This window comes from Artemia sp. Qi Xiang Cuo, chromosome 20 (genome assembly GCF_049724085.1).
Source record: "Artemia sp. Qi Xiang Cuo chromosome 20, ASM4972408v1, whole genome shotgun sequence".
In the NCBI taxonomy this organism is placed as follows: Eukaryota; Metazoa; Arthropoda; class Branchiopoda; order Anostraca; family Artemiidae; genus Artemia; species Artemia sp. Qi Xiang Cuo.
The window spans coordinates 32457311-32481388 of NC_142813.1; the positions used below are offsets into that span (position 1 = coordinate 32457311).

General features: G+C 35.1%; 1 protein-coding gene across 2 annotated transcripts in view; it reads left to right on the forward strand.

The window, feature by feature from the left end:
• The window catches only part of LOC148940108 (E3 ubiquitin-protein ligase Mdm2-like), a 40634-nt gene extending 18733 nt beyond the window's left edge, over positions 1-21901 (forward strand). Inside the window, exons 3-6 of one of the 2 annotated variants that reach the window (XM_089106193.1) lie at positions 183-398; positions 1869-2133; positions 3692-3739; positions 21689-21901. In XM_089106193.1, the coding sequence (XP_088962319.1) occupies positions 183-398; positions 1869-2133; positions 3692-3739; positions 21689-21705 (546 nt within the window). In that variant the 3' untranslated portion in view covers positions 21706-21901. Of the gene's footprint in view, positions 1-182; positions 399-1868; positions 2134-3691; positions 3740-20365; positions 20607-21688 lie in introns of those variants that run through there. The other variant, XM_089106192.1, reaches the window with a different exon arrangement.
• Positions 21902-24078: the final 2177 nt, after the last annotated feature.

A 24078-nucleotide genomic window follows, 5' to 3' on the forward strand; every position in this document is an offset into this window, starting at 1 on the left:
ACTAGGAGTTTCCAGAACTTCTATCTTAGTTGTGTTGTAACAAAGGTTTTCTTCTTTTTTATAGAAAACAAAATTTGACTTTTTTGTTTACAAGTAACACTTGATTTTCCTTCTATTTTTTTGAATGTTATACTGTTTAATTGATATGATTATTAAAATCAAGTAAAAAATCCTTGTTACAGGTGGAAACCCAGTCTATAAGAGATGATATATCTGCTGCGTCAACTGTGTTTGCTGATAGTGAGTCGGACATGGAAAGTATATGCACTGGAATTCGAACTACATTCGACAATCTTGATTCATGCTCAGAGTCAGAAACAGAAAAACGGCATTGGGTGTGTATTAAGTGCAAACGATTCCATTCTGTTCCAATGAGTTTTTGCAGAGAATGTTTCGGGGTAAGTCATATCTTATTGTGTTAGACTGGTTTATTTGAAACGGAAAATTATTCCAGGGTATGTAACTTGCTTATCCAGTCAGTAATAATATGTTCCTTGGCATTCAAACATGAAGCTAATCAGTTTTTCAGAGCCATAAGTTTTACTAATCTGTCTAATATGCCAGCTTCCCTCTGGATGTGATTTACCACAGTTAGCAACAAATGCTCATCCAGCCATAGGAGCGGTAAAGAATAATAATAATACCACATTCGCTCTAAAGCATAGAGCAGAGCATAATACCTGCCAATCAAAATTAGCATTAGGAGAATGGGCTAAGAACCAAGAGTGGTCCAGGGAGGAACAAGGCTGCAAATAAAACTTATTTAGGTCCGCTTTTTCAAATATTCCGTTGTTTAGCCTACTTGAAAGGAAGGAAGGCGTATAATGAATTAGATCCGATGATTGTATTCCAAATGACAACCCTGAAAGGAAGGGATAGAATGAATTAGACCCAGTGACTTATCCCAAATAGCACTCTTGGAAGCATATATACATATATATTCTTCCAGGGATATATATATATATATATATATATATATATATATACTTATTCCTGTAATTGCGTGACTACCATTTATTTATGTAGAACTTTTAAAAAGTGACCTTTTAGCTTATGTTCAAAACTTTTGTGGCACTGGATAGATTTGTTTGAAATAGCCATCGAATAAGCATGTGGAATAACGCTTAAATGTTTAATGCCATAATTAATAAAGAAGTGTCGAAATATACTAACACTATTGAAGAATACAAGTAAAATTGATAATATGCAATGACTCAATAGTCATCAGAACTTTCCGTTCTGGCTAATAGCCTGTTTGATGAACGCTCAAAATTGATCGATACAATGGGAAAATGAATCAGTTTACTGCATACTACTGATCTGTTTTGGGGCTAAGAAATTTTTTTTAGTTTCCCTATGGTACCGGTTGATTTTGTGTGTCTGACAAAAGATGAGCAAGCATTTTTGAAATAGGAATACTTTTCATTTGTTAAGCTCGTGGAAGTTCGAGCTTTGGTGGTTGTTCATCAGTACCACCGGTTTTTTTTTTTACGAAACGAAACATGCTCTATATAAAGCGAATAAAATAAAAGAGGATTTGGCAAGGAAGTACATATTATGTGTGCTTTTCGGAACATTCTTTCGTATTCCATTTGAACACTTTTCCTTTCGTACCAATCGTTGTTTTCTCATTGGCTTCCCTATGCCTCTAAACTTAGCATAAGACTTAATTCTTCCCAAAAAGACCAAACAGAAAGAAGAATTGTTGGCTACAAAGCTCCCAGCATTAATGTGACAACCTAAAATGTCAGATTCGGGTGCCGTCATTAATGTAGAAAGTTGAAAGATGCTAAAACTAAAAAATATATATAAAAAAAAACAACTGACATCACACAATGTCTCAATATTCATCAGAGCCTTTCCTTTAGGGTAAGATTGACTGTTTCCCGAAAAGACCAAAGAGAAAGAAGAAAAGATTGGCTGTGAAAAAACCTCATTCTGAATCCATCTGTGTGACCTTACCTATACCAATGACTTCTATTGACTTACCACTTCCTGTTCCGATGACGTCCTTACCGTCTACTAGTCAATCTGAGGATATGGTTGATGGAGTGTTCGATACAGTTGACGGTTCATATGATGTTGTTGATGGGCCTATGCCAAAGAGACCACGCTTGGATGACCCCTGTACAAGTAAGCTATTTTCTTGGTATCAGTAATGATAGGCAAAATGAGTGTTGGTCCATTTTCATAAAATTTGCAAGAAAGCAATTGAAGAAAATCAATGGATTTCGTATTTGATCTGTTATTATGAAATATTAAAATTAGTAGGTCAAAAGTAATTCAACTATCCTATAAAATTTACAAGCAAGCTAAATCTCTTAAATTGCTTATGTAACTTAAGCAAAAATGTACTCAACAGTAAATATATTCAACGGTCGTTTATGTTTACTTTAGATTGGAAAATTTTGACGGAATTGGGTTAATGGGATCTCTTTATACTACTCTTCAAGCTACATCAAATGGTACAGCCCAAAAATAATTCTAGATGTTCTGAAATAAGACATCGCTAGAGCACACTTTGTACTCTACTCAAATATGGGGAATATGTGGGTTTTTCGTATGGCATTAAGCAGGAACTTATCCAGGAAGTCTGTAGACCCCCCCCCTTTTCCCCAATACTAATTTTTTTCAGGCACTTTTTTAAATGTGTGGTCTCGAAAATATCTAGGGACTTTTTTTTATCTCTAGACTTGGTGAACAAATCTACTGAAAAACCTTAATTTTGAGTGTTCTTTTTTTATGAATCTAGGTGGCGCTGTTCTTTGGGAAGTTTAGTCATAGATAAGTTGAGGAGTTTAGTTAGCGTTGCTCGGTATTTCGGTTCTTCACATTTTTATTGTCGAAATGTAATTGAAAATACTAACTATGAGGATTTAGACTATTATTTATAATGTTGTGTTCAACAATACGATTATCAATGGAAGCGAAACTTAGGCACTTATTGGGTTGAAAGTTGATTTGTGTTAGAGTGATAATTTATCTTTGTATTTATTAGACTAAATTACTTTTTTTTAATTGTAAAACCTTATCCTTTATTTTGTTGCCTAATTGTTTCTGTATATTAATCACTGCTTGCAAAATCATATTATGAAATATTTATTCTTTGTGCAGTAATTTTATCACTTTTTAAGATCCAAACAACACTGTCAGTTTTTTTTTTCACAATCGGTCATTATTGAAAACGGAAATTCTTCAGTAATTCAATTTTGGATATTTTAATACTGATGTCCATGGAAAAGGACTGGAATTTTTAAATAGTTGGCGACTTTATAGGTATGGCTTTGCACTCCAACGAAAAATTGTTGCTAATAAAGTTGATGAACAAACATATTTTACCTACCAGCAAAAATTGACTTTTTAGATTTTGTTTTCGTTCGGCAAAAAATAAAATAAAAAATACATAGAAAGGACGGGAAAATTTCTCCCTTTAATAATTAACCTGCTTTGGAATTTCGTATTTATTTCTTTGCGTTTTGAACCGAGAATATTAGCTTATATTCTAAGGTGACATTCTTGAATTTAAGACAAATTGTTTACTTGTAGCACTAATAAAACTGTTGCCGAAGAATGTGGTTAGCTAGTGGAACCACCAGAACCACAACTAATAACTAACTTTAATAGCCGAATGCTTAATAAAAGAAAGTTTAAATAAAACATATGTTAGCCTTGTTTTCTATTTTCTTTTTAGGCACATCCCAAGATTCTGGGATTGAGAAATCAGAATCCACATCTTCTGGTAAGTTTATGTTTCTATTATTCTTGTAACAGCCACGAGTGTGTATTTTAGTTAAATGCCATTGAAACGCAGTAGTTGTCAACAAATAAGATAGTATTCGGGAGTTTATGATAGTCTGTAATGAGATACGTATCTTTACTCTATGTTAGACGACAAAAAAATGTAACGAGTAAAAAAGTCACAAAGCTATCCTATGTGTTACCCTATCAAAACTAAAAATTAAACAAATATTTATAAAGGTCCTTCAAAATAGCCCTTAAAAGAAATAAGATGGGAATGAATTGAGAAGTAAATAGGCCCATAAAAAATCTATTTATTGTTTTAGAAGGTATAGGGGCGCTAATTGGAGGAGGGCAATTGCCTTCTCATTTATATTTAGGAAAACAATTCATTTTTTGCTTTAAAAATCGAAAAAATACATATGTCCCTCATAGACTATCCCTACAAAAATGAGAAGATCCTTGCCCCTCCCCTAAATTCTTGTGAATTTTTGCCCCTGCTTAGACAGGGATTGGAAATTGGAGTGGCTAGTGCCCTTTTTCATTATAGAAAGTGATTGGAGGGCAACTAGCCCCCCCCCCACGCCCGATCATTCCCCGCAAACACATCTGATCAAAATTTTGAGATAGTCATTTTGTTCAGCGTAGTTGATTTCCGGATATAAAATATGTTTTTGAGGAAGGAAACTCCCCCACAACCCTCGGGGCTAGGGTTTTAAGTTATGCCCTGAGGGCATATAAGAACGATGTTGGCACAATGTATCATTTATTAATTTTTTCCTTCAGAGCAGGGCACTTCGTATCGAAGAAGTTGTCGTAGAAACTTCGAAAAGGGCTCATTCAATTGAAAATTGGAGTGGATTGTGCCCTTTTTAAAAGTCAAAAGTGATTGGAAGGCGACTAATACCCCTTCCGCGCCTCCCATTTCCCGAAACATATCCAATCACAATTTTGAGATAGCCATTTTGTTTAGCATAGTTGATATTTAGATAAAAATTGTGTTTTTGAGGAGGACACTCCCCCAAAGCACTCAGGGCAGGGGTTGTAAGTTGTGCCCTGGGGGCATGTAATGATTTTATGGAAGGCGTTGTCGTTTAAAATTAAAAAAATGTTCATTTGATGGGAAATTCAAAGGGCCAATGCCCTTTTTAATAGTCAACAGGGATTGTAAGGAAACTAGCCCCCCCCCCCCACGCCCATCATTCCCCCAAACACATATAACCAAAATTTTGAGATAGCCAGTTCGTTAAATGTTGCTATGATTAAGGCTGTAAACACGATATTTCGATGGTCACTCTCCCACAACCCTCAGGGCCAGGGTTGTAATATATTTCCTGAGGGTATATAAGAACAATGTTGGCACAATGTATCTTTTTTTTCTTTAGAGCAGGGCATTTCGTATCGAAGAAGTCGTAGAAACTTTGAAAAGGGCTTATTCAATTGGAAATTGGAGTGGCTTTTGCCCTTTTTAATAGTCGAAAGGGATTGTAAGGCAACTAACGCTCCTTCCACGCCCACCATATCCCGAAACACATCCAATCAAAATTTTGAGATGGCCATTTTGTTCAGCGTAGTTAATTTCCAGATAGAAATTATGTTTTTGAGAAGGACACTCCCCCACAGCCTTCAGGGCAAGTTCGATTGAAAATTCAAAGGGCTAGTGCACTTTTTAATAGTCGAAAGGGATTGGAGGGAAACTAGCCCCCCACCCCTCACGCCCATCATTCCCCCAAACACATCCAATGAAAATTTTGATATAGCAATTTTGTTCAGCTTAGTTGATTTACAGATAGAAAATATATTTTTGAGGAGGACATTCCCCCCCACCCCTCGAGGAAAGGGTTTTGAGTTATGTTCTCAGGGTATATAAGAACGATGTTGACACAAAGTATTATTTATTATTTTTTCCCTCTAAAGCAGGGCACTTAGTATCTGAGAAGTTATCGTAGAAACTTCAAAAAGCGCTCATTCAATTGAAAATTGGAGTGGCTTGTGCCCTTTTTAATAGTCCAAAGTGATTGAAAGGCAACTAACACCCCTTCCACGCCCACCATTTCCTGAAACACGTCCAATCAAAATTTTGGAATAGCCATTTTGTTCAGCGTAGTTGATTTCCATACAGAATTTTTTTTTTAGGAGGACACTCCCCCCACAGCCTTCAGGGCAAGGGTTGTAAGTTATGCCCTGGGGGCACATAAGGTGTTTATAGAAGCAAACTTTATAGAAACTTCAAAGATGGCTCATTCGACTGGGAATTCAAAGGGCTAGTGCCTTTTTTAATAGTCGAAAGTGATTGGAGGGCAACTCCCCCCCCCCCCCCACGCCCATCATTCCCTCAAACACATCCATCAAAATTTTGAGATAGCCATTTTGTTCAGCGTAGTTGATTTCCAGATAGAAAATATGTTTTTGAGGAGGACACTCCCCCACAACCCTCGGGGACAGGGTTTTAGGTTCTGCCCTGGGGGCATATAAGAATGATGTTGACACAAAGTATTATTTATTATTTTTTCCTTTAGAGTAGGGTACTTCTTATCAAAGAAGTTGTCGTAAAGACTTCGATAAGGGCTTATTCAATTGGAAATTGGAGTGGCTTGTCCCCTTTTTAATAGTCGAAAGTGATTGTAAGGCAACTAACACCCCTTCCGCGCCTACCATTTCCCGAAACACATCCAATCACAATTTTGAGATAACCATTTTGTTTAGCGTAGTTGATTTCTAGATAGAAATTATGTTTTTAGGGAGGAAACTCCCCTACAGACCTCAGGGCAAGGGTTGTAAGTTATGCCCTGGGGGCATATAAGGTTTTTATAGAATGCGTTGTCGTAGAAACTTCAAAATGGCTCATTCGATTGGAAATTCAAAGAGCTAGTGCCCTTTTTAATAGCCGAAAGTGATCGGAGGGCAACTAGCCGCCCCGCGCCCATCGTTCTCCCACACATATTTACTCCAAATTTTGAGATAGCCATTTTGTTCAGCGTAGTTTCTTTTTAAACAGAAAATATGTGTTTTTGAGGAGGACACTCCCCCACAACCCTCGGGGCAAGGGTTTTAAGTTATGCCATGAGGGCATATAAAAACAATGTTGGCACAATGTATGATTTATTATAATTTTTTTCTTTAAATCAGGGCACTTCGTATCGAAGAAGTTGTCGTAGAAATTTTGTTTTTAAGGAGGACATTCCCCACAGGCTTCAGGGCAAGGGTTGTAAGTTATGCCCTGGGGGGCATATAAGGTTTTTATAGAACGAGTTGTCGTAGAAACTTTAAAAAAGGCTCATTCGATTGGAAATTCAAAGGACTAGTGCCATTTTTAATAGTCGAAAGTTATTGGAGGGCAACTAAACCCCTTTTCACGCCCACCTTTTCCCCAAACACATCCAATCAAAATTTTGATTTAGCCATTTTATTCAACGTAGTTGTAAGTTCTGTAAATTAGGTCTTTGAAGATGACAACCCCCTCAAAGTCCTCAGGGCAAGGGTTATAAGTTATGCCCTGGGGGCATATAAGGTTTTTATAGAACGCGTTGTCGTAGAAACTTCAAAAAGGGCTCATTCGATTAGAAATTGAAATGGCTAGTGCCCTTTTTAATAGTCGACAGTAATTGTAAGGCAACTAACACCCCTTCCGCGCCCACCATTTACCCAAACATATCCGATCAAAAGTTTTAGATAGCCATTTTGTTCAGCGTAGTTGATTTCCAGATAGAAAATATGTTTTTTAGGAGGACTCCCCCACAACCCTCGGAGCAAGGATCTTAAGTTATGTCACGAGGCCATATGAGAACAATGTCGGTACCATATATTATTCATTATTTTTTCCTTTAGAGCAGGGCACCTCGTATCGAAGAAGTTGTCGTAGAAACTTTGAAAAGGGCCCCATTCAATTGGCAATTGGAGTAGCTTGTGCCCTTTTTAATAGTCGAAAGTGATTGGAAGGCAACTAACACCCCTTCCACACCCACCATTTTCCGAAGCACATCCAATCAAAATTTTGAGATAGCTTCAGGGCAAGGGTTGTAAGTTATGCCCTGGGGGCATATAAGGGTTTTATAGAAGGCGTTGTCGTAGAAACTTCTAAAAAGGCTCGTTTAATTGGAAATTGAATGGGCTAGTGCCCTTTTTGATAGTCAAAAGTGATTGGAGGGCAACTAACCCCCCTCTCACGCCCACCTTTTCCCCAAACACATCGAATCAAAATTTTGAGATAGCCATTTTATTAAACATAGTTTTAAGTTCTGTACATTAGGTCTTTGAAGACAACAACCCCCTCAGAGCCCTCAGGGCAAGGGTTGTAAGCTATGCTCTGGGGGCATATAAGGTTTTTATAGAACGTGTTGTCGAAGAAACTCAAAAAGGGATCATTCGATTAGAAATTGAAATTGCTAGTCCCCTTTTTAATAGTCGAAAGTGATTGGTAGGCAAATAACAACCCTTTCACACCCACAATTTCCCCAAACACATTCTATCAAAGTTTTGAGACAGGCATTCTGTTCCTCACAATATAAAGTTGTAGAAATTATACATTTGAGCAGGACACTCCCCCCACAGTTTTCAGGGCAACGGTTATAAGTTATACCCTGGGGACATAATAAGCTTTTATTGAAATGCTTGTCGTAGAAACTTGAAAAATGGTTTATTCGATTGGAAACTCAAAAGTCTAGTGCCCTTTGCAGTAGTCGAAAGTGATTGAGGGCAACTATCCCCCTTTTCACGCCCACCTTTTCCCCAAAAACATCCAATCAGAATTTATAGATAGCCATTTTGTTCAGCGTTGGTGATTTCCTGATAGCAATTATGTTTTTGAGGAGGACACTCCCCCACAGCCCTCAAAGCAAGAGTTGTAAGTTATGCATTGGGGACATTTAAGGTTTTTACAGAACGCGTTGTCGTAGAAACTTCAAAAAGGGGTCATTCGATTGGAAATTGAAATGGCTAGTGAAAAAAAAATTCACTTTATTTTTTCACTTTACTGAAAAAAATACCAATGAATGTGCATTGTCAGTTTAATATACATATACTGATATTTAGTAATCAAAATGTTAATATTATTTGATTTATTAAAGTTATAAAAGTATAAACATTTCTATTTTTTTCAGTTAAGTGTAAATTTTGTTTTGGCCTTGGAACGGCATAGGGGCTTTGAGCCAAACTTATCTTAATTTCTGTTCCTTTTGAGTTACACTCGGTTATTTATTGTAATTTCTGTTTGTTTTTGGCTTCATTTATTTATTGATGCTGATTTGTGATAGTTTAACGCTTGGTAGATTATTTTATTTTATTTTTGCTCGTGATTTGTTTAATAGAGTTCTTTACTTTTCTTTGAAAAATTTATTTTGTGGAAAAAGTTTTTTTTTAAATTAATATACTGAAATGGGAGTGAATTATTTCTTCTAATGGAAAAACACATGTTCACGATCGTAGAAAGATAAATTTATGACAAAATAAAATAAAAAGAATGGTAAAATTCTACTTTAGCTACTTTTGGCTATCTTGGAAAGGGGTTAGGTTAGCAAAATGAAACTTTCAGGGATGGGTCTACAGGCTAAAGCATGTCCTGGGAAGGTATTTTGAAGTACCTACCTCCACTCCTTCTCCCTCTAGGGGATCCTGAAATTAACCTACATGATAGGTCTATACCTATTGAAATTTTGACAAAACAATATTTTACCTTGATTTTCAGTTATCAGTTTCTTTTTCTCTGGCTTTAGTTCTGAAAATGCAATTCCTGTTATTTGAAAAGAATTTTAAGCCATAGCCTATCAATGTTTTTTTTTTCAAAATTTAGGAAATGTATTTACATTTCTTTACAACCATATAAATTGGGATTGAGCAAAGTTGTAAAGCTGAAAACAATTTTGTTGTACTTCATTTAGAAGAAGATCTATTTTGCAAGGTTTTACTTTTATAACACACAGATTTCTAAACGTTATCTAAGGTTAGAACCCTCTAGAGGGAGAAGGAGTGGAGGTAGGTACTTCAAAATACATTCCTATGACATACTTTAGCCTGTAGACCCATCCATGAAAGCTTCATTTTCCTAGCCTAACCCCTTTCCAAGATAGCCAAAAGTACCTAAAGTAAAATTTTACTAACAGGACTTGATGGCTGAAAAGAAGTTAGTTGAGCAAAAAGCGTTAGTGTAGGTAAAAAAAAATGAATACATGATCAACGAAAATTGTCACCATTTGGAATTATCTACAAGGTCTTTCATTGGTTAGTTACGAACTCAAGTTGATAAACTCTTCTGTTGTTCAGATCTTTTGCCTCAGGGTAAAAAGTGAAATGCAGACATTAATACCAAATTTTCGTAAAATATGAAAGAGTACCGTTATGAAACATTTAATGAAAAACAAAAAGTTCTTATCGTTAAAACAATAGTTATTGGTTTTTAAGCGTTGATAAAGAGATTACTTTAAGATATAAATTTTTATTTTCCGAGAAAATAACGGAAGAGTCCCTGAATTGACTTCTTCTATCCAGTGGTATCAATAGTTTTTATTCCGGTTTGATAGCGCAATCAAGTCAAAGAGGAGCATTTCAAGTTATAAAATTTGACGGTTTAAAATTTAATAATTTAAAAGATGGACGGAATAATTATAGGAAAATATTTTTGTGAAGTAGCAGAAGATGTCTTAGAGAGGTAGTTTCCGAGTGATAAATGTTACAAGAATAAAAGGAACATAAGAGAAGTAGAGAAGGCATTAAAGCGTCAAATGGAGTTAAGAGGCTGCCTGAAAAAAACGGGGCTAGTAATGAAAATGCTGCCAGATGGCATGACGGCATGGGCATGTTCAGAAATTAAGAGGAAGTATTCAGTCGCGACTATCCTCAGTGCAAGATAAGGCCGGGATAAGAATGAGTGATAAAAAAAAGTGCCAATGAGAGATTGCCAGAACAGTTTGAGGATATATTAAATCGTTTTAAGCTTATCGGAAATTATATAGGAAATAATGAGCCAGTTTTTGATACTTCAGAGGTGAAGCAATATGTCAAACAGTTCGTGGTAACGAACTGTAAGTAAGGAGCGACCCGGCTCAATGGTAACCGAAACTCTAGAAAACGGGTTTTTGATACCAATAGATATATCAAAAGAATCAGATTTTAATGCTGATTTCAAATATACAACTTTCATTAAGTTTAGTGCTACCCATCAAAAGTTACGCGCCTGAGAAAATTTGGCTGATTTTCAAAAAAAGGGGGAAGACCCCCTAAAAGATATAGAGCCTTAATGAAAATCACGCCATCAGATTTAGCGTATCAGAGAACCCTACTGTAGAGTTTTCAAGCTCATATCTACAAAAATGTGGAATTTTACATTTCTTGCCAGAAGAAAGATCACGGATGCGTGTTTATTTATTTTTTTTTTTTCCTGGGGTTATTGCATTGATCAATGGATACTAAAACATTGGGGGACAGCTCGTTGAAGCTGAAAATAAAATTTTTAGTGCCATTTTTCAGTGACCAAAAAAAATATGGAGGGCAAATCAGCCCCCACTAACGATTATTTTTTTCCCAGAATAACCTATTCAACATTTTGAGATAGCCATTTGGTTCAACATGGTCGAAAATATGATAAATATGTCTTTTAGGGTGACTTAATCTCCCGAAGTTCCCAGAGGGAGGGCTAAAAGTTATGAACTTTACCCAATGTTAACATATAGTATTGGTTATTGGGAAGTATACAGAAGTTTTCAGGAGGTTTTTTTTCTGGTAGTGGGAGGGAAGGGTGGGTCGGTGGTTATGTTGGAGGATCTGTTCATGATGGAAGTTTTCATGGGGGAAGGGAAATTGCCATGAAGGGGGCGCCGGACTTGCCAGCATTATTTATTGGTTATTGGGAAGTATACAACCATTTTCAGGAAGGATTTTTTCTGGGGGGGGGAGGGCTAGAGGAGGGGGTTACTCTTGAGAATATTTCCGTGGAGGATGTTTCTTTGGGGTAAGAGACATTTCTATGAAGGGGGCGCCGGATTTCCAAGCATTAGAAATTAAATCGATCATTAGACGATCAGAAATAAAATAAAAAAAAACAAGTTTTTTCAACTGAAATGTAAGAAGAAATATTAGAACTTAAAACCAACAGAAATTATAACGTATGTGAGGGGGTTATCCCCCAAGTCAAAAACTCCCTCTTAAAGCAAAACTATTTTTTATTTATTTAAAAAGATATATAAAATAAAAATAAAACGCCTGTTTAATTCAGGGGTTTTTGTATAAAAAAATTTTTTAACTTTTAAAGTAAAGAGCGTGGTATTGACTAAGGGGAGAACCCCTTCATATAGGTAATAACATATACGTAATAAAAAAAACAATAAAAAAAACAAGCGATACGGCTCAATAGTAATCGAAACTTTTAAAAACGGAATTTTGATATCAATAAATGTATCAAAAGAATGTGTTTATAATGCTGATCCTAAATATATAAATTTTATTAAGTTTAGTATTACTCATCAAAGGCTACAGGCCTGAGAAATTTTACTCGATTTTTTAAAGAGGGGGGAAACATCCCCTACAAGTGAAAAAATTTTAATGAAAATCACACCGTCAGAATTCAGCGTATCAGAAAACCCTATTACATAGGTTTCAAGCTCATATCTGAAAAAATCTGTAACTTTGTATTTTTTGCCAGAAGAAAAATATATGAATATAGAAGTTAGTTACGTAAGTTAATTTGTAAAGACATCCATTTAGCAAAAGAAAAGTAAAATTTTTATGCAAATAAAAGCTGCATTAACTAAAAAACGATCAGAAATTAAAAAAAAAAAAAAAAAAAAAGTTTTTTAAAACTGAAAGTAAGGAGCGACATTAAAAATTAAAACGAACAGAAATTATTCCGTATATGAAAGGGGCTGTACCCTCCTCCACACCTCGCTCTTTAGGCTAAAGTTTGACTCTGTCTGACAACTTTATTGTTTAAAACAATAAAAAACTTTAGCGTAAATAGCGAGGCGTTGAGGAGGGGACAGTCCCTTTCATATACGGAATATTTTCTGTTCGTTTTAAGTTTTAATGTCGCTCCTTACTTTCAGTTTAAAAAACTTGTTTTTTTTATTTAATATTAATAAAGGAGGACGGAAAGGCGTAACTAAGAAAAAACTAAAAGTAATAAAGCTTCAGAAGCTGATATTATGACAAGTGTTTGCAAGGTGTGTTGATTACGAAGTCAGAGATAAGTATAGATTTGACAAAGGGGAAGTACCTAGTGATTTCAGGATAACCTTAATAAACCCATTTATAAGAAAGGTAATAAAAAGGAGTATAGTAATCATAGAGGTGCTTGCATAATTTGTCTACAAAACAAATTGTGTGGGATGATTGTGATTATTAGAAGTACGAACTTGAGTACCATAGATCAGACTTAAGTTTTATTGGTCAATAATTCAAAATAAAGTAATATCAGTAAATGATGGAACCTGACTAGCTTAAAACTTACGGTTATTACGTTAAATGTATACTCAAATATCTTCTTCATAACTAAATGACTCTATGGTGCATTCTAAACTAAGGTTTTAAGAGAATTATAGTGCGGTTTGGTTGACATTCGCCCCTTTACTGAAACAAGCTGTATTTGTAATTGCGTGTTATTCATCCACAGCAGCATTGTTGTTGATAAGATAAACAAAAAGGAAAGAAAATCATAGTGCTATTGAAGGTTTACAATTAAGAGAAATTAGTGGGGCTCAAACCGTCTAAAAGGCCAAACCATTTGCGCTCTACCGAAAACTATGTATACTTTGATGAAATTCGTAGCAAATGCAATTAAAGAATATAATATCAAACGATTAGCTAAAAAAAAATCTTAGACTTAAACATGCTGATCATCCAAGTACCTTAAATAAAAATATTTCTGAAGGTTTTGAGTTCATTGGGCAAGGGTAAGTGGGGACTTTAGTGTTAAGAAAACTAATTCTCTTAAGTTAGGGATAAATGTAGATTATAGGGTAATTTTTGGTAACGAGAGTAGCAATTTGGGTACTTGCGTGATATACGCACTAACTAATATTCTTCTAATATGTTTCTCTGACGCTCAATCCTAATGAAATATGCCAAAGTAAAACATAAATATAATACTTTAGAAACAAATTTCGGCTATATATTTGCACATTAGGGGGGGGGAATGATAGAATATAGTTGGTCAGCATGTCTAATATATTAGGTACAATTATTCTGCATATTATGTAGTAAGAATTGTTTTCTAACTTCACACTGTTTATATACTTTACCCCACCCCCCTAATTTGCTAATGTATAGCCCAAATTATATTTTTTCCATCTATTCTCTTACTTTGCTTTGTTTTGTCTCACGCTAAGCTGAAAGAACTTACAAAAAAATCGGTTCTATAATGCGTCAATGAATGAACAACTTGAGCGGTAGGGGGTTTATCATACATGTACCGCAATTTGTACCAACAAATATGTTTCCATGGGTTTAAAGGAAACTCTTATTAACTATTGTTTAGGATTCTAAGAGCAGTCTTTGAAGAGTTAGAAATATAAAATTAAAACCTGTGAATTTCTCATTTAATGAAGGAATACAGCTTTATATTTAATTATATTTAATGAAGGCTTTGTATTTAATTCTATGTTTTTTTTAAATAATTCAAATGTTGCCTTAAATCTTCACCTACGCTTGGGTGTTCTATTTTAAAACTTCATTGCAATTCATATATCTCTAAAAATTATTGAGAATGATTTTCTGTTTGTCAACGTTATGTTTTCACGTTCCTACCAAAAAATGGTTGATAATAAATTAGGACGATTGAAACGCGTCTTAAATCGATTGCGGTTTAAAATTGGTTTATTTCAAGTTAAGAAAGCGCAAGCGCATTTATTGAATTTATTTATTCTTAGCTACTAGTGAAAAATGTCAGAAGAAATGAAATCAATGTTTTGTTACAAGCTAAAGTTGGTGTAAACTTTGTTCAGTTTCCATGGCAATCCCAAAAGAGGTAATCATAAAAGAAGATACTGTACAGTAAGAGTCTTTCCCATTAGCCCTCCAGCTATCTGCAAGTGCCATCTACCAGCTCGGTTCTTTTGATATATTAAATAAAAAAAACAAGTTTTTTAAACTGAAAGTAAGGAGCGACATTAAAACTTAAAACGAACAGAAATTATTCCGTATATGAAAGGGGCTGTCCCCTCGCTCTTTACGCTAAAGTTTTTTATTGTTTTAAAAAATAAAGTTGTGAGACAGAGTCAAACTTTAGCGTAAAGAGCAAGGCGTTGAGGAGGGGACAGCCCCTTTCATATATGGAATAATTTTTGTTCGGTTTAAGTTTTAATGTCGCTCATTACTTTCAGATTAAAAAACTTGTTTTTTTTATTTAATTTATTATAGTTTTTTAGTTAATGAAGCTTTTATTTGCATAAAAATTTTACTTTTATTTTGCTAAATGGATGTATTTACAAATTAAATTACTTAACTAAATTCTATATTCTTATATTTTTCTTATTGCAAAAAATACAAAGTTGCAGATTTTTGCAGATATGAGCTTGAAACCTATGTAATAGGGTTTTCTGATACGCTGAATTCTGACGGTGTGATTTTCATTAAAATTCTTTCACTTGTAGGGGATGTTTCCCCACTCTTTAAAAAATCGAGTAAAATTTCTCAGGCCTGTAGACTTTGATGAGTAATACTAAACTTAATAAAATTTATATATTTAGGATCAGCATTATAAACACATTCTTTTGATACATTTATTGACATCAAAATTCCGTTTTTAAAAGTTTCGATTACTATTGAGCCGTATCGTTTGTTTTTTTAATGTTTTTTTTATTACGTATATGTTATTACGTATATGAAGGGGTTCTCCCCTTAGTCAATAACACGCTTTTCAAGTTAAAAGTTAAAAAAAAATTTGATTCACAAACCCCTGAATCAAAAAGGCCGTTTATTTGGAATAGATAGCTTTTTTGAAAGCACTAAAAAAAACTGTAGTGTAAAGAGCGAGGTATTGACTTGGGGGAGAACCCCCTCACATACCTTATAATTTCTGTTCGTTTTAAGTTCTTACATTTCAGTTGAAAAAACTTGTTTTTTTTATTTAATTTCTGATCGTCTAATGATCGATTTAATTTCTAATGCTTGGAAATCCGGCGCCCCCTTCATAGAAATGTCTCCTCCCCCAACGAAACATCCTCCATGGAAATATTCTCCAGAGTAACCCCCTCCTCTAGACCCCCCTCCAAAAAAAAATCCTTCCTGAAAATGGTTGTATACTTCTCAATAACCAATAAATAATGCTGGCAAGTCCGGCGCCCCCTTCAGGGAAATTTTCCTTCCCCCATTAAAACTTCCATCATGAACAGATCCTCCAACATAACCACCGACCCACCCTTCCCTCCCACTACCCGAAAAATAAACTCCTGAAAACTTCTGTATACGTCCCAATAACCAATTCTGGGAACTTCGGGAGATTAAGTCACCCTAAAAGACATATTTATCATATTTTCGACCATGCTGAACAAAATGGCTATCTCAAAATTTTTATCGGGTGACTTTGGGAAAAAAATAAGCGTGGGAGGGGGCCTAGTTGCCCTTCATTTTTTTGGTCACTTAAAAAGGGCACTAGAACTTTTAATTTCCGTTCCAATGAGCCCTCTCACGATATTCTAGGACCACTGGGTCGATACGATCACCCCTGGAAAAAAAAAAAAACACGCATCCGTGATCTTTCTTTTGGCAAAAAATGTAAAATTCCACATTTTTGTAGATAGGAGCTTGAAAACTCTACAGTAGGGTTCTCTGATATGATGGTGTGATTTTCATTAAGGTTCTATAACTTTTAGGGGGTCTTCCCCCCTTTTTTTGAAAATCAGCCAAATTTTCTCAGGCGCGTAACTTTTGATGGGTAGCACTAAACTTAATGAAAGTTATATATTTGAAATCAGCATTAAAATCTGATTCTTTTGATATATCTATTGGTATCAAAAACCCGTTTTCTAGAGTTTCGGTTACCATTGAGCCGGGTCGCTCCTTACTTACAGTTCGTTACCACGAACTGTTTGATTTAATTTTCTCTTCACAGCCTAGTATTTATTTTGGTAGGCTCCATAAGGCACTAACTTCAAACCCTTGTAATTGTGTGTCTGGGAAACAGTTTTCTATTACGTGGGCTAGCCATCCGAACAGCCGATATTCAACGAGTATTATTTAGAACTTAATATGATTGCAAATTTTTCATTGAAAAACATACTGTTATCTTAATTACACTGTTTTTTAAACTGAGTGCTATTTTGCTCAAGGTTATGGTGCCTTTAAACCTTTTTTTTGTCAATTTAGCTTCATAAGAATGGAATATTGACATACTAAAGCTCCCTTACCGAACTTGGTCTGTTCCAAACTTTCCGCCTAAGCTTTCTTGAACAGTAAAGATTTTGTTAAAAACACAATAGCATTCATGTAAAAGTCATGGACTTGAACTCAAAATGCTGTTACAAAGGTGAAGCAAAGTATCCAGTCTAACTCATTTGCAAGATTCAATTAATTTAAAAGAAAGCACAGGTAGTGTTCCTTTTTATGCAAGCCATATAAATCATACCAAAATGAAAATTTTTATAGTTTCTACCAAAACTTAGAGTGTAGAGTTTGTTGAAAAAAAGTTTGGAAGAATATTAAGATCAATCTGTAAAGTTAGATTAGAATATGGAAAGTCATGGTATTGATAGTGGTCAAATATGATTCTGGAACGTGGGGTCTTGAAAGGCTTAGGAAGATTTGTTAAATATTTTCTAGAGAAATTGTCTGAGATGGTTTTAAGTAATTTCACTGACCATATATCATCCACAAAGCTCTACGAAAATCTTTTTCGGTTCCTCTTTCTAAGGCTGTAAATAAAAAACGGTTAAGATGGCTGGGCCACATCTTACGGATGAAGGATGACAGATTGACTAAGATTGTGCTTTTTTGCCATCTATTTGGAAACGAATGAAATTTCTGAATAAGTCAGAAGGAAAAATCTGAACTTGAAGGGGGGGGGGGCGTAAAGAGTCTTGAATAGGTTATTTATGAGTTTTTGAATAGTAAATTTTTAATAGTAGTATTTGGTTGAAGTCTTACCTAGAAAAAGATTGCATATTGTATAAGGTTTCTTCTTCTTTTTTCCTATCCGCTCTCTAGTGATTGGTGGCTTCAGGAGTTTAACTCCAGCTCTATTTGAAGCCTTTTCTATTTATTAGAAGTTTCTGGATTCCTTGTTTCTCATTGTTGAGCTTAAAAATATTTTCAAATAAGTTCAAGGTCTAAGTTCCATCCCCGGAGATTGGATATACAAGTAGTTCCGAAGATTTTTGGTGGAGGATTCTCCTCATGTTTCGCGGTCTGCACTTCACGTGCCAATGCTGTTCTGATATAGAGTGATCTTTCGAGCTACGGTGCCCGCCACGTTATAGAGTGATTCTTCGAGCTTATGTACCTGGTGTTTTAAACGTCCTATATACAGTCAGTTGTGTTTCGTAATAAGATTGCTCGGGCACTTAACACTACTTTGTTGGTAGTGTTTTCCTGTGACGTTTTGCTGTGATCGGTTTAAATTTCTGTTCGTTTCAAGAAAACATATTCTAGGTGAAGTGACAATAGTGAGGTGTCTTTGGACCCGTGCCTTCTGCTTTTCTGAAACGTCAATGCTCTTAGATTGGTCCTAATCTGTCAAAGTTTTTAAAGTCCCCATGCGACTGTTTGATAAGTACTGGTACAACATAGTCTGTAATCGTGAGAAGATCGGGGATTACTGTAGTTGTATTAGTTGGCAAATAGATTCAATATATATTTAACCATGTTTTATTATAATAGAACGATGCATTTAAAATATTTCAATTTTCAAGACTATTGTCTAAAATAGTACAAATGCGGCTGAATAATATTGACCAACTAAGAGCCAATATAGGCCTTTTGTATAAAAAAGCTCATAAATCTTTTTGAAAAGAAAGACTATTCTTAGTTGAGTTTCTACATTTTGGATTGTCTTGCAAGAAACAAATAATCCTTCTAGTTTTAGCTGAGTTTAAAGACAGACCTGGGCAAAATATGAGCCAGTAGAGCAAACTAACAAAAGGATTGTTCCTAAAAGTGGTGGTGCTCAGGGCAAGATTAACCTCGGCACACAAATCCTCCCCGCAAAAAATTTTATGTGAACTGGCAAATGGCTCACTCAACCACCTTTTTGATTCCTTGTCTCAACACCATTTAGCTGCTTTGCAGCTAGGGCAACTTGCCCCTCTTCTTTGAACGGTTCCGATTATTGATTTTACAATTATGCATATAACGATGATTTTAGCGAGTCCAAATAAAGATGCGTAAAACTGGTGCATGTCAAACAAGTGACCTTATAAGTGAGTTGCACGAAAGCTGGTCTTTTTTTCGTATTTACGCCTGGGTTTTAAAAGGAAAATCAGAACAGTATGGGTTCCTGTGAGAAATAAGGACTTAGTATTCTGATGACAAAAATAACAATAATGAGACGAATTGTCTACAGTTGCTAAGATACTTTTTAAGAAAATTAAAAAGTAACTTTATTTCTGCTTTTTAAACTCTAATAACTGAAATTTCCCATTGGGTAAAACAGAAAACACTTGCATTCAAAACAAAATGATCATTTGGTAACTAAAAAGCTTTAATGGCAATCTAATCCTAGCACCCTCAAGTATCCAATGCTATTGGTGTTGCTCTTCCTTTAGTTTAGAAGTGTGAGAATAGAACGGAGAGGTTGTGGTTTCATCCTCCTTCCCGAAACACAACAAAGAGGAAATAATAATTTGCATATGGAAAGGTAGTGTCGTCTAAGAAATTATTTACGTATATCCTACGCGTGGCAAAAGACCAATTCTATTTTATTATTTTTTGATCATGTAGGAAAAATACTTCATTTCTTGTTACAAAATTGTTCCCGCTTTTTATATATTTTTCTTTCTATTTGTAAACCACAAAGAGGACATTTTAAAATAATTAAGAAAAAGAATTCTTGAAGAAATGAAATATTCTACCTGTGAAGCTAAAAATACAGTGAATATTTGTTGGTTTCAACCTACTGAGCTGCTGGTGGCCAATGTTTTAGCTAACTGGGGAAAAATTCATGAACTTTGGGAACTACCCGACTTGGGATGATAAATCACAAGTGGGAGTGACCATGACTTTACTAAATATTCCATCATTTCGGTCAATAGTTATTAGGTTCACTGTATGTTATATTACGTCATGCAAGTGATAAATAGATTAAAACGCGTCAACGATTTTACACTGGAATTAATTGAGAAGAAAGACAAAAATAATAATCAAATCCTCTCAAAGGACGGACTAGAACATTTATAAGGTCAAAAATGTAAATACATTATTGTTAGATCTTCTTCTTCTTTATGTTTGAGTTCTTTAAGTTGGCCAAGGGTGATGGTCATGTCTTTTTCTAGACCATATTTAATAACAGTCTGACTACCGGACATAGTAATTATTTTATACTAGTAGTTTGGCTGAAGGTGGGGTCAAGGCTATGGAATGTCTGTGTATACCCTATATCTCTGTCAATATCTTAGACACTATGCCTGGTTACTGCAAGATTTGGATGGTCAAATTCACATTTTGAGACTCCTTTTTCAGTGATTTGAATTGTTTATATTTTATTTTACAGAGAGTCTTTGTGGAATTTGTTTTGAACGGCCAAGAAATGCCGTCTTTGTTCATGGACGAAGTGGTCATATTTTGTACTGTTACATGTGTGCTAAAAAAATGTCTAAGTGTCCGGCCTGTAACAGGAAGGTGAATCGAGTTATAAAAGTTTTTCATGTTTAAAATGACTGCTTACCTTGTTTTGGATATTACTTGATTGATTTTGTTTATGAGAAACTCAAATATATAATTCGAATTTCCTGTTTTGATCTTTACTAGTTAAGTGCTGGTCTGGCAGTTTTGCCATTGTTGTCACATATATCTCCTTCCCGTTTAAAATTGTGTAAGGTTTAGAATATATTAACAAAAGATGGGTGTGACTAATGCCCCCTGTTCTACTCTCAGTTGACTATACCCTTTATTTATTTATTCATCTTATAATAATGGCTGTCCTCATAGCTACAGGATTAAGGATCATGTTCATGATTGCTGTTTAAGCCAGTAGCATGTCTTAAGTTTGCTCTCTTTTTCGCATAGAAAATAACCTAATTGTTTTACTGAATATAATAAGTCTATAGTTAAAAACTAAAGGCAGTTTTTTATTTAAGGAAGCCCATGAAAAGTTATAATGCAAAATGTTTGTTCTTTGTTTCTATAAATTTGAAAAATGTATTCCAAAAAAGAATTTTAGGGAAAAGTGAAGAGCCATTTTGTTTGAGCTTATGAATTGGGTGCTAAACCTGGCCTGACACTCTATGCAGGCGGGTGAGCCCTGTTAGACTTCGGACTGGACACTGATTGGCCTGCATTTCAAGGAGACTTAACGGTCATGTGTCAATTCTAAAATTTGGTCAACCTGCCCCCCTCCCTTTGCATACAAGTCCATTTGACATTGTCTGTCATGAATCAAACCAAAAATCTTGATCATCCCTTAGTTCTATGGCTGGCTATCTATCTTAGCGTACCCTAGGATTGTTAGACAAAATCTAACAACAAGTGAAAATGACATTTTTTATACAATCCTGAAAAAGGCTTATGCCAGCTTTGCCTCTCACTGAGACTTCCTGTCTTGGTTTTGTCTCGAATTGGCCAATGGCTTGATGGCAACTTGATTTTAATTAAAAAGATTGAATTAATATAATACTATCAATAAAGATGAAACCTAAAACGAAAAGAAATAAAAAAAATATTGTTACATCGAATATAAAGAAGACAGGTGCTACTATAGGTGACTATGTAAATTCTGAAACGAATAGGAATTAAAATGACTAATCAAGTAGAACTTAAAATGAGCAGTAATTGCCACAATCAAGAGTTGGACTAATGCTCTTTGTATCTTTTAAAGGCAAGAGAGTCAAATGACGCATCAGCATAATGGCTGTTCTACCCGGAACTTAGAGTTACAGAATGCAACTAAGATTAGACTTTCCTGTTGACCACATTTCATGTCTGTATTATTTTTAGTGCTTACTAAATGATGCTACCAAAGGCTGGGTTTTTTGTTACCTATAGCTTGATAAGATAACTCGTGGGTGAAAATAAAATAGAATTAAGTTTAACAACTCTAATTGTAACTATTTTGTAACCCCCTCCCCCTGCTGGCTCGATAGAATTACTCCTGAAAACAAAAACAATACAATTAATAAGAAGAGTTACAGAGCACAATCGGTACGCATTTTGTATATAGGAGATTGACATTTTTACTATAGGAAGCCTGATACCTTGAATTTGGTGGTGCGAGTTGATTCTAATATGATTACTTCCTTGGTGATCTTCCTCCTTTCATGGGCACATTCAATGCAAGCTATGAGCATTAAAGGTATAATGTCTGCATCCCTCCCTTTTCCTTTCAGCAGTGATTTTATAAATCGGCCTACTGTTCGGCAAATTGCTCTGTACATGATCAATTGCTGGATTGCATGAGATGAAAACAGGAAGGTTTTAGGCATTACGAGACTTCTTATAAAGGCTGCAAATACCTGAGTAAGCTTTTAATACTAGCCCAACTACCCACTCAAAATCCCCTTTTTATTTTCACATAGTTATTTATCAAAAGGCATGTCAAACAATTCAGATTCGGTCTTTGAGAGAAAGTGATGGTGACTAGTCAGAGAATACGTAAGTACATTTCCAAGTACCTAAGTAATTGTTTTTCAGAAGTACTTCAAGGGATATTAAAAAAAAAATCGAATGCTTCTTAGAGTTTAACTACCAAGTGCTTCTGCTTACAGCTGAACTACCAGCAGTATGCATTCTGACACCTATAACTATGACTACGGCATCGTTTATCTATGATATTTTTTCCTTTTTTAAGGGCTGGGCACACGTAGCTTTTTTGGCACCGACATGCATAGAAAACGGCAGCGATTCGAGCTTGAAAATGTTCTAGTTTTCGGTGCCAACTTACAAAAACGGCACCAAATTTCATTGTGATCATAAAAAAATCTTCATGGGCGATTCAGTCCTCAATCGTTTCCTTCTCTCAGCAGGAAAATCAAAAGAACTAAGTTGAGATCAATCATGCAACTATTTAAAGTTTAAAGTAACATCGAATAATCTTTAAAGTCGGGACTTATTTTGTCCGATTTATTTTAAAAAGGCCGGAAGTAGGATTGGGGATTGACTATATTATCCATCCGAGTTATTGCGATGAGTTTTTTTTTCAAAAGTCAGACTTTTGGTACATTCTTACTTCACATGATTTTAGAATCAATTCACCATGCCCTAATATTCAATATTCTAAATTATTCTTTCACCGTTAGCAGTTTACTAAAATCGGTATCGTCAGTTCACAATCTAGATTGGGAATTCTACAACCTTGCCTAAAAGTAAGATTATATCGCTGTTTTACTAAGAAAGACTCGTTGCACTTAATTCGTCATCTACATTTTATTAGGGAATGATGTTAACTTTGATTGACTAAAAAGAAATAGGCAACTTTTTTTATGAAGGAATGGTTTCTTCCCTGTCTAACCAAATCTAGGAATGGTAAGAAATCGCCACTTTCAAGTTTTTTTTTTTTTGTATTTTTTTAAGGGCCAGAAACACGTAAATTTCTTCCTCACCGATTTCAGGCGCTCAGTGAGCAAAAGATAGCGTCACAAAAAACTGCCCTTTTCACAAGATTTTCAAAACAAAACAACATGGACACCAATAGTCAACTGCAGTTTATCCGGCTATTTCCTCCCAAGCAGCATCTTTCTTCTTTGTCGTTTGATAATCTAGATCACCAGGCGGGTATAGCATTGGATGCGATTGTGCCTCCTTGAGTAAGATAGTTGAAAACTTAAACCAAAATATACTGAGTCAGCTCAGTAGCAGGGTCTGTTATCACAGGCATCTCTGGCTGATTTTGTTTTACGTTCGATATTTTTCGCTTTGCTTTCTTCTGTTTTTCTTTTCTTTTTTTTTGAAGATCACGATGAAGCCGTTTTTGTAAATTGGTACCGAAAGCAGCAACATAGGCCTAAAACAGCAACCTTATAAGAAAATTAAAATATATTTTCTTGTGTATATTATCTCTTCTAATCAGCAGTCATACCAAACCAATCCTGCTCAACTCATCCTCAGGGCTATACTGTGGTGTTTATCCTCCCCATAGTATAGTGCAGACGGTTTGATATCATTCTATTTTCCCCTTCTTTTTTAGTTTTATTTTTGTGTTTAAAGCTTTTTCCAATAGGCAATGTCTAGAAGTCCTCCAAAAAAAAGTCCCCCCAGATCCCAAATCAAATT